The sequence below is a fragment of the Lathamus discolor genome, unplaced genomic scaffold (genome assembly GCF_037157495.1).
Source record: "Lathamus discolor isolate bLatDis1 unplaced genomic scaffold, bLatDis1.hap1 Scaffold_70, whole genome shotgun sequence".
NCBI lineage: Eukaryota > Metazoa > Chordata > Aves > Psittaciformes > Psittacidae > Lathamus > Lathamus discolor.
In genome coordinates, this window is record NW_027069385.1 from 39,374 (window position 1) to 49,941 (window position 10,568).

At 57.2% G+C, this 10,568-nt stretch overlaps 1 protein-coding gene and 1 long non-coding RNA gene across 5 annotated transcripts; both read left to right on the forward strand.

Moving 5' to 3' along the window:
* The first annotated feature begins 1,502 nt into the window (after positions 1-1,502).
* Positions 1,503-10,378, forward strand: LOC136006810 (zinc finger protein 692-like). Of its 4 annotated transcripts, none has more exons than XM_065664870.1 (12): positions 1,503-1,643; positions 2,873-3,069; positions 3,150-3,181; positions 3,431-3,763; positions 4,050-4,188; positions 4,273-4,419; positions 4,620-4,748; positions 7,892-7,954; positions 8,085-8,163; positions 8,449-8,563; positions 8,687-8,786; positions 9,794-10,378. In XM_065664870.1, the coding sequence occupies exons 1-12, from the start codon at positions 1,518-1,520 to the stop codon at positions 10,134-10,136; spliced, it is 1,803 nt and encodes a 600-aa protein (XP_065520942.1). In that variant the 5' UTR covers positions 1,503-1,517; the 3' UTR covers positions 10,137-10,378. The 4 variants fall into 4 exon arrangements, with proteins under 4 accessions (XP_065520942.1, XP_065520944.1, XP_065520943.1 ...); XM_065664872.1 differs by having other exon boundaries at positions 4,140-4,188; XM_065664871.1 differs by having other exon boundaries at positions 1,574-1,630.
* On the forward strand, positions 5,955-7,726 carry LOC136006820 (uncharacterized). The gene is made up of 4 exons (XR_010609275.1): positions 5,955-7,062; positions 7,157-7,221; positions 7,372-7,431; positions 7,582-7,726. It is a non-coding gene; the product is annotated as an uncharacterized LOC136006820 (long non-coding RNA).
* Positions 10,379-10,568: the final 190 nt, after the last annotated feature.

A 10,568-nucleotide genomic window follows, 5' to 3' on the forward strand; every position in this document is an offset into this window, starting at 1 on the left:
TAATAATGGGGTATTGATAATGGTGTACTGATAAAGGTGTATTGAACTGTTGTGGTTTAAACCCAACCACAAACCTCGTCCTAAGGGCATATTGATAAGGGTGTATTGATAATGGTGCATTCATAATACTGCACTAATAATACGGTATTGATAATGGTGTACTGATAAGGGTGTATTGATAATGGTGCACTAATAATGGGGTATTGACAACAGTGTATTGATAATGGTGCATCAATAATGGTGCACTAATAATACTGTACTGATAATGATGTATGAATCCTGATTAATGGTGTTGCATTAACAAAACTCTATTGGTGATGCAGTATAAAGGCTGTATTGATAATGTTATATAGATATTGCTGTATTGATGCTGCTATGTTAATAATGGTGTATTGATAATGTATTGATGATGATGTATCAATAATGCTCTATTAATGCTGCTGCATTGATGATGCTCTATTGATGACGCATTGATGCTGCGGCATTGATGCTGCTCTATTGATGCTGCATTGATGCTGCTGCATTGATGATGATGCTCTATTGATGATGCATTGATGTTGCTGCACTAATGATGCTCTATTGATGCTGCATTGATGCTGCTGCATTGATGCTGCTGCATTGAAGATGCTCGATTGATGACGCATTGATGCTGCTGCATTGATGATGCTCTACTGATGACGCATTGATGCTGCTGCACTAATGATGCTCTATTGATGCTGCATTGATGCTGCTGCATTGATGATGCTCTGTTGATGATGCATTGATGCTGCTGCATTGATGATACTGTATTGATGACAAATTGATGCTGCGGCATTGATGCTCTATTGATGACGCATTGATGCTACGGCATTGATGATGCTGTATTGATGACACATTGATGCTGCTGCATTGATGCTGCTCGATTGACGACGCATTGATACTGCTGCATTGATGATGCTCTATTGATGACGCATTGATGCTACGGCATTGATGATGCTGTATTGACGACACATTGATGCTGCTGCATTGACGATGGTCTATTGATGACACATTGATACTGCTGCACTGATGATGCTCTATTGACGATGCATTGATGCTGCTGCATTGATGATGCTCTATTGATGATGCATTGATGCTGCTGCACTGATGATGCTCTATTGACGATGCATTGATGCTGCTGCATTGATGATGCTGTATTGATGACGCATTGATGCTGCTGCATTGATGATGCTCTATTGATGACGCATTGATGCTGCTGCATTGATGATGCTCTATTGACGACGCATTGATGCTGCTGCATTGCCAATAGCCTCAACACGGCTCTAAAGGCTTTAACTTCACCCACAATGACAATTACCACATTTATTACCATTTCCGTTAGCTACCATTAGCATCACTGCTGTTATTCATTACCCAGGCCGGGGCAGGCTGAAAGGCAGCGCTGCGGGGCTCTGGGTAACCGCGGCTCTGCCTTCCCCACACCAAGCCCCAACGGGGACCGAAGCCGGGCCTCGGGGAGGGCTCGAAACACCCCTAAAATGTCCCCAAAAGAGGAGATTTCACCCCAAAACGGGGCCCAGCGCCGGACCGCCGCCCGGCCCCACCGCGCATGCGCCGGCAAAAGGGGCGGTGCCTCCGCCATCTTGTCCCGGTACCTGAGCAGCGTGAGCGATGGGGGGGTGGGGGTGGTGTCGTTGGCTCTTAAAGGGGGCACGGCCCCGGGGTGGGGCCACCGAGGGGGGCGATGGAGCGCGGCCCCGCGGAGGAGGTTGGGCGGCGGCGGGCACGGCTGCGGAGGGGCCGGGGGAGCGCGACGGGGCCTCGGCCCCCCCGTCCCTTCCCGTCCCGGCCGGCTCCATCGTCCCCGCTGCGGCGGCCGCTTTAAGGCCCGGCGGTGGGAACGGGACCGCGGCGGGGGGGGGGGGGGGAGGGGGTGTCCGTGAGGGGCTGAGGGGGGGGGGGCGGGGAGAAATGGCGGGAAGGAGGGAGGCGGGGCTAAGGGGAGGGGGCGTGGCCGTGACGGGTAGGCGGGGCTAAGAGAGTACAGGGGGCGTGGCCTGGGGGGGTCCTTCCCCATGTCCCCTCATGACCCCCCCCCATGGAGCCGGGCTGCCTCCGTATCCCCCTGTCCTATCCCCGTATCCCCCATCCAACCGTCCCCCTGCATCCCCCCATGGAGCTGTCCCATCCCTGTATCCCTCTATCCCATCCCCATATCCCAGTGCCCATCCATCCCCCTGTGTCCCTCCATGGAGCTGTTCCATCCCCATATCCCTCTATCCCATCCCCATATCCCACTGCCCATCCATCCCCCTGTGTCCCCCCATGGAGCTGTCCCATCCCTGTATCCCACTGTCCCATCCCCATATCCGACCGCCCATCCATCCCCCTGTGTCCCTCCATGGAGCTGTCTCATGCCCGTATCCCTCTATCCCATCCCCATATCCCACTGCCCATCCGTCCCTCTGCATCCCCCCATGGAGCTGTCCCATTCCCGTATCCCTCTATCCCATCCCCATATCCCCCTGACCATCCCCATATCCCAGTGCCCATCCATCCCCCTGTGTCCCTCCATGGAGCGGTCCCATGCTCGTATCCCTCTATCCCATCCCCATATCCCTCTATCCCATCCCCATACCCCCCTGACCATCCCCATATCCCAGTGCCCATCCATCCCCCTGCATCCCCCCATGGAGCTGTCCCATCCCCATATCCCTGTATCCCATCCCCATACCCCCCTGACCATCCCCATATCCCTCTGACCATCCCCATACCCCCCTGACCATCCCCATATCGCACTGCCCATCCGTCCCCCCGTATCCCCCCATGGAGCTGTCCCATCCCCGTATCCCTCTATCCCATCCCCGCATCTGCTGACCCCCGTGTCCCGCAGCCGCTCCCGATGGATCCGGGCCGTCCCGCCCGGCAGCGCGCTCCCGACTGCATCCGCCGCCAGAAGCGCCGGGAGCTGGATGCGCGGCGCAGCAAGTGCCGGATCCGCATCGGGGGGCACCTGGAGCGCTGGTGCCGCCTCAAGGAGCAGCTCGGCTTCGCCCTCCATTCCCAGCTCGCCCAGTTCCTCCTCGACAGGTCCGTGCTGGGCGCCGCCGTCCCTCGGGATGGGCACCGGGAAGGGTCAACCCCGCTCATTGCGCCTCTTCCCACCACAGGTACAGCTCGCACGGCTGCGTCTGGAGCCCGGGTAGGTGCCTCCCCCCTCAGCCCACCATTACCTGGGGTCCGGGAGAGCTTTATTGAGGTGCCGGGCTTGGCTCTGGTGGGGCTCTCGGCATTCCCAGCTCTGGGTTTGAGGGAGCTCTGTGAGGATTTGGGCATTCCAGAGGGTGGGAGCCTCAGAGCCTGCAGGAGAAGGCGGAGGGACCCCCATGGTGCCCCGTGATGGAGACCCTGGGGCTGGTCCTCACCCCTCCCTTGCTCTGGTGCCCCACAGGCGAGCCGGGGCCCGGCCTCCTCCACGCCGAAGCCCTGCAGCGCCTCGTGGTGCTGTCCCACGGCCACGGCCAGGAGTGCGGCTTCGTCCCCGACGTGAAGGCGCCGGCGCCGGGCAGCGCGGCCCCGCTCGTGTGGGAGTGCGTGGCCGGGCACAGCTTCTCCTGGGGGGTCCCCGGCAGCGAGGAGGAGCCCGGGGGGGACCCGGGGGGCAGCGGCCGCCGGCGCTCGCTGCGACGCGCGGGGAACGGGGAGCCTGGAGCCGAGGGGGAAGCTCCGGCGCCCGCCCCGGGGCAGAGGGAAGAGCCGGGAGCTGGTGCTGGCGATGGCGCAGGTGAGCGCCGCGTCCCCGTTGTCCCATCGTGCTGCCCCATCTTTGAGCTTTCTCCCGTCCCATCGAGCACCTTCCTGCTGGGATCGGGGGTGTCCCGAGCCCCGCTGAAAACCAGGGGGAAAAGTCTGCTTTGGGGTTTCCGTGTTCCCTGTTGCAGCCTCTTGAGGAGAGGTTGAGCTTCTTCCAGTAGAGTCATAGAATGGTTTGGGTTGGAAAGGTCCTTTGCAGAACTAATGATCCAGAACTGCATGGATGGCACCAGCCAGGTCCTTTCCAACACCTCCAGCTTCCCAACCCTGCTGCCGGATCCATGCCCCATCCTCTGCCTCTCCCAACATCCCGGCTTCAATTTACTGCTCCTGTCATCTCCCTGCAGCTCCCCAAGTGCCAGCAGAGACAGGGACCGCGGGGAAGGATCACGGGAGGTGAGTGGTGGCACACAGGAATCTTCCCCCAGGGAAGAAGCTTGGACCCCTCTATCCCATTCCTTGGCCATTGTGTTCCCGCAGCGCACTCATCCCAGAGGAGAAGGTGAAGCAGGGGCCTGAGCCCCAGGAGGAAGAAGAGGAGGAGGAGGAGGAGGACTTGGCCGAGGACGATGACCTGACCTACACCGATGACCTGCGTGATGAGAACTACCACCCGTCCATGGACAGGTGAGGAGCACTTGGAGCTGCCGGGAAGGAGCCTATGGACTGGGATCATCCCAGGTTCAGACCCTGCCACCCTCCTGCTGCCCTCGCAGGCGGGAGGAGATGGGAGCAGGGTCCTTATGGCACTGAAATGAGGGCCCAACCACATCCGTATCCCACCACATCCAACCGTGCTTCCTATCCCAATCCTCTCTCCTCCCCAGCGAGTCGGAGCCGCAGCGACGACCAAGCCAGGGCAGAGTCCCCAGGAACCCCATCAAGGAGGAGCAGCCCCCAGACGAGCTGAGCCTGAGCAGCTCCAGCCCACCCGAGGAGAGGAGTGGACGAGCGAGGTGGGTCACGGCGCCGTGTTCAGGTGGGGATGCTGGGGATGGGCATTGGGTGCTCCTCTTGGGGTACCCAGCTCTCCATGGCCACTGAGTGAGTGTTTTGGGGATGCTGCTGGTGCTTCCCATGCTGAGGAACCAGACAGGAAGCATCCAGCCCAGCGCTATTGGATGTTCAGTCTGGGACACCACGTGTCCCAGGGTGGTTTAATCCTTGTCCTTGTGATGCTGCCATCACAGAGCAGAGCTTGTTGGCTGCTGGGGCTTGCCAAGCAACTTCACTGTGAGGGGTTTAATGAGTCTTCGTCTCATCCACTGTCTTGTGGAGCTGGTCCTGGGTGGTTGGAGATGTGCTCCTGGGGCAGAGGTGCTCCTGGAGGGGCACAAAGACCCCTTAAACCACGACCATGAAGCTTCTGAGCAGGTTGGAGGTTGTAGCAGCAAAAACATCCATCATCCATCCATCCATCCTCCATGCATCCATCATCCATCCATCCATCCATCCAGCATTCATGCATCCATTATCCATGCATCCATCATCCATACATGCATCATCCATCCGTCCTCCATGCATCCATCATCTATCCATCATCCATGCATCCATCATCCATCCATCAATCATCCATCCGTCATCCATCCATCCAGTATCCATGCATCCATCATCCATGCATCCATCATCCATCCATCCATGATCCATCCATCCATCCATCCATCATCCATCCATCCCTCCATCCATCATCCATGCATCCATCATCCATCCATCTATCCATCATCAATACTTTCATCCATCATCCATCTATCCATCATCCATCCATGCATCCATCATCCATCCATCCATCATCCATCCGTCATCCATCCATCCAGTATCCATGCATCCATAATCCATGCATCCATCATCCATCCATCTATCCATCTATCCATCATCCATCATCCATCCGTCATCCATCCATGCATCCATCATCCATCCATCCATCATCCATCCGTCATCCATCCATCCAGTATCCATGCATCCATAATCCATGCATCCATCATCCATCCATCTATCCATCTATCCATCATCCATCATCCATCCGTCATCCATCCATGCAGCATCCATGCATCCAGCATCCATCCATCCAGCATCCATGCATCCATTATCCATGCATCCATGCATCCATCATCCATGCATCCATCATCCATCCCTCCGTAAATCATCCATCCATCCATCATCCATCCCTTCATCCATCATCCATGCATCCATCATCCATGCATCCATCCATCTATCCATCATCTATCCCTTCATCCATCATCCATCCATCCATCATCCATCCCTCCATCCGTCATCCATCCATCCATCCATCTAGCATCCATGCGTCCATCATCCATGCATTCATCCATCCCTCCATTCATCATCCATCCCTCCATCCATCCAACCATCCATCTATCCATCTATCCATCCATCTATTCATCATCCATCCCTCCATCAATCATCCATCATCCATCCATCCCTTCATCCATCCCTCCGTCATTCATCCTCCATCCCTCCATCCGTCATTCATCCATCCATCATCCATCCATCATCCATCCATCCATCCAGCATCCATCCATCATCCATCCATCCATCCCTCCATCCATCATCCATCATCTATGCATCCATCCATCCATCATCCATCCATCCATCCATCATCCATCCCTTCATCAATCATCCATCCATCCATCCACCATCCATCTGTCATCCATCCATGCAGCATCCATGCATCCATCATCCATCCATGCATCCATCATCCATCCATTTATCCATCCTTCTACCCATCATCCATCCTGTCATACATCATCCATCCCTCCGTCAATCACCCATCCATCCCTCCATCCATCATCCATCCCTTCATCCATCCGTCATCCATGCATCCATCATCCATCCATCAATCCCACCCCTCCTCACCTGGAGAAGCACAGACACTGCTCTCACTCATGGGTATGGGGCAGAAGTGAGGTTGCCCAAGGGACAATGGCGCCGACGCTGACTCCATCTGCAGCCTCTGCTCAGCGCTGCTCTTTGCACTGGGGGTTGGGTTTGATCCTGCCTTCCCAGCCTCGACATTCCCAGCTCTATCCTGAGCTCTTCCCTCTATTGCTGGCTCTTCGCAAGGGTGTTAAGGAGAGGTTGGTCTCGGTGCTGAAGCCAGAGGCTGGCCCACGTGGGGCTGGCACAGAAGGAGCTGGCTCCTTCCTGCACCTGGTAACAAGGAGGGGGTCGAACTCCCCTTTTCGACTGGAATGAGCACGTTCACCTCATCCTGCTCCATGCATCCGATGGGAGACGGGACCAGCAGGCCCAGACGTAAGTACCTGCTGCTCCCCGCGGGAGCCTTTTCACCCGGACACGGGATTCCCGCTGCGTTGTGGTGCTCAGCGCCCTTCCTGCCTCCTTCCAGCTCTGGAAGCGCCTCCTGCTTGTTGGAAGAGTGAAGATCCAGGCCCAGCAATGGAAAACGTGATGGTAAAGCTGGATTTGCTTTTCTCCTCCCCTTGCCCATCGCTGCGCTGCAGGACCCCAGCTCCGTCATTCACCTGAGCTCTAGGCTGGATTCCGTTACAGGGGTGCTGTTTCCCAGCCTTTGGTTCATTTTCCCCCTTTTCCTTGTCGCAGCACCTGGAAGAACGGAGCTAAAACGCCCCTTCCTGAGCCCTCGGCACGTTCATCCCAAAGGTAACCCCATCCTGGGCTAAAAGCGTGTTGGAAGAGGTTGTGGATGGAGATACCCAGCCCCGTGCTGAGGCTGAGCTGTCTATTGCAATCTCTTTATTCTCCCCGCTGTAAAAGCAGCCCCGGTTTTAACACCCTTTTCCTTCATTCCAGGACGGGAGCCCGGAATTCCCTGTGGATAACTCATAGCTCAAATGAGGCTGGTGTGAGGTTGACACCAACCTTAACGTCCTGGGACGTGCCCAGAGCCATGTGAAAGGCTTATAATGAGCAATAAAGAGCATGCTCCCACTTGTAATGCCTCAGAGGTGCATTTGTCAGCGCCGCTTCCCGCTGGGATGGGGGGAATCCCTCGGGATGGAGGAAAGAGCAGGGAAAGGGCGGCCGGGGGCTGGTTTCAGTGTGGGCTTCGCGTGCGGGGGGGGACAAGAGCCTCACTCAAGCCCCTTCTCTCCCATTGCAGCTGCAAGAGGCGAGCGCGGGCGAGCGACGAGGACGTGGCGCAGATCGGCCCCAAGAGGATCCGGTGCGTGGGGCCGGGGGCTCCATCCCCTTCCCGTGGGTTGGAACCCAGCCTCCGGCTGGGGCGGGGGGAGAACCTCCTTGGGGACCGGAGCATCCTCCCCGACGCTGGTTTCCCACCCTGCATCCCATAGGAAGGCCGCCAAGCGCGAGATCCTCCTGTGCGACTTCGAGGGCTGTGGCAAGATCTTCTCCAACCGCCAGTACCTGAACGTGAGGCCTGGGGCAGCCCCGCGGGCATCCCCTTCATCCCGGGATGCTCCGGGGACCGCCACGGGGCAGGGTTTGCCTTGTTGGAGGTGCTTTGGGTGTTGTCCCACAGCTGGAACGGGGCAGCCTGGGCTGCCCATGGAGCCATAGGACTTGTTGGCCCCATGCGTGCAGCAGCCTGAGGGCGCTTCGGTCCCACCTCACGCTTCAAGGGGGTGAAACGGGGCCCTTTGGGCTTCCCCCAAGGGCATCCTCCCGTCACCGACCTCTCTTCTCTCCGCACACCAGCACCACAAGAAGTACCAGCACGTGCACCAGAAAACCTTCACGTGCTCAGAGCCGAGCTGTGGCAAATCCTTCAACTTCAAGAAGCACCTCAAGGAGCACGAGAAGCTGCACAGTGGTGAGTTGGGCACGTACCCCCCGCCATGGGGCTGTAGTTCCCCTCCTAAAGCACATCCCAACGCATCCCTGCCCGCCCCTGAGCCTGGATCCGCTCCTGATCCCTCATTTCCTCTGCTCCCAGACAAGAGGGACTACATCTGCGAGTTCTGCGCCCGCTCCTTCCGCACCAGCAGCAACCTCATCATCCACAGGCGCATCCACACAGGGGAGAAGCCTCTGCAGTGAGTACCGGTCCCAGCACCGCGAGCACGGGCTCTGGTGCTTTCTCCTCAGTGCCTCTCGGCCCAAATTCATCAGGTTTTCAACCCCAGTTGAGTTCCTTGGCTCCATGGGAGAGCCAAGGTCCTCAGGGCTGGCTGTTAAGAGGCTTTGCCTCAAGGTTTGGGGTTGGCTGAGCTCTGAGCAGCAGCTTCAGGGTGGGCTTGGTTTGGAAGAGCTAAATAAGATGGGCTTAAGGAGAGTAATAAACTGGGATTTAAGGAGAGCAATAAACTGGGATTTAAGGAGAGCAATGAGCTGGGATCTAAGGAGAGCAATCAGCAGGGATTTAAGGACAGCAATAAGCAGGGATGCAAGGAGAGCAATGAGCTGGGATTTAGTGAGAGCAATAAAGAGGGACTTAAGGAGAGCAATAAGATGGGTCCTAAAGGAGAGCAATCAGCAGGGATTTAAGGAGAGCAATAAGCGGGGATCTAAGGAGAACAATAAGATGGGTCCTAAAGGAGAGCAATCAGCAGGGATTTAAGGAGAGCAATAAGCGGGGATCTAAGGAGAGCAATAAGCAGGGATGCAAGGAGAGCAATGAGCTGGGATTTCGTGAGAGCAATAAAAAGGGACCTAAGGAGAGCAATAAGCTGGGTCCTAAAGGAAAGCAGTAAGCAGGGACCTAAGGAGAGCAATAAAGCTGGGATCTAAGGAGATCAGTAAGATGGGTCCTAAAGGAGAGCGGTAAGCAGGGGCCCAAGGAGAGCAATAAGCTGGGACCTAAGGAGAGCAGCAAGATGGGTCCTAAGGGAGAGCGGTAAGCAGGGGCCCAAGGAGAGCAATGAGCTGGCTCTAACCAGAGCACTGCACCGCCTTGCCTGGAGGCTGCGGCCACCCATGCTGCGCTGCGGTGTCTTTGCTAAGCCCCCCCATTGCAATCCCAGTGCCGAGCTGAGGTGGGCCTGGGTCCCCCTGGTGCTCAGCACCCCGTGAGCCCCATTCCTGCCTCTCTGCCCCCCCCGAGGTGCGAGGTGTGCGGCTTCACGTGCCGCCAGAAGGCCTCCCTCAACTGGCACATGAAGAAGCACGGGGCCGCCGCCGGGTACCAGTTCTCCTGCGAGCTCTGCGGCAAGAGGTTCGAGAAGAGGGACAACGTCGCGGCCCACAAGAGCAAGAGCCACCCCCCCGGCGAGCGCCCAGCACCGCCGGCCCCAGCGCCCACGGAGGGGCCGGCCCCTGGGGCCACGCTGGGGAGCGGTGGGGACCCGGAGCAGATCCCACCTCCCGTTGCCGAGTATCGGGAAGGGATCGGGATCCAGGATGCGGGAGCAGCCCAAGGCCAGGGGATGGAGGGTGCTGGCTCATAGGACTCATCCTCCTTGGATTGAGATCAGAGGGGTGATGGACAAGGATGATGCTGGACCCCGCAGCAGTGCCAAGAGTACAAGGAGCAGGGAAGGAACGGCGCTTCCCAGCTTCTCTGCCAAACCCTGGGCTCACACACATGGAGCTTCCTCCCTGAATCCCTCCCAGTGTGAGGGTGCCAGAGGCACCAGCAGGATCCTCAATAAAGACTCATTCCACGTCCAAGGGGGTTTCCCCACTTGCAGCGGCCATCTCAGTGCTGAGTTTCTATGGAAAAAAGAGGGGGAAAAGGGAGATTTTCCCTGGTTTTGGCCAGGTCAACACCAAACCCTGAGCTTTTCCACGTTCAGCGCAGTGAAACGATGATGGAGGTGGAGGGGACTGAGGCTGTGTCAGTTCTGGCCTTGCACACAGGTGTTACTGATGTGGTGATG

Coding starts and splice junctions, on each gene's coding strand:
- LOC136006810 (XM_065664870.1), top strand. CDS start 1,518: ATGTCCCCAAAAGAGGAGATTTCACCCCAAAACGGGGCCCAGCGCCGG. Junction 7,955..8,084: donor ATCGGCCCCAAGAGGATCCG/GTGCGTGGGGCC, acceptor TGCATCCCATAG/GAAGGCCGCCAAGCGCGAGA. Junction 8,164..8,448: donor CCAACCGCCAGTACCTGAAC/GTGAGGCCTGGG, acceptor TCCGCACACCAG/CACCACAAGAAGTACCAGCA.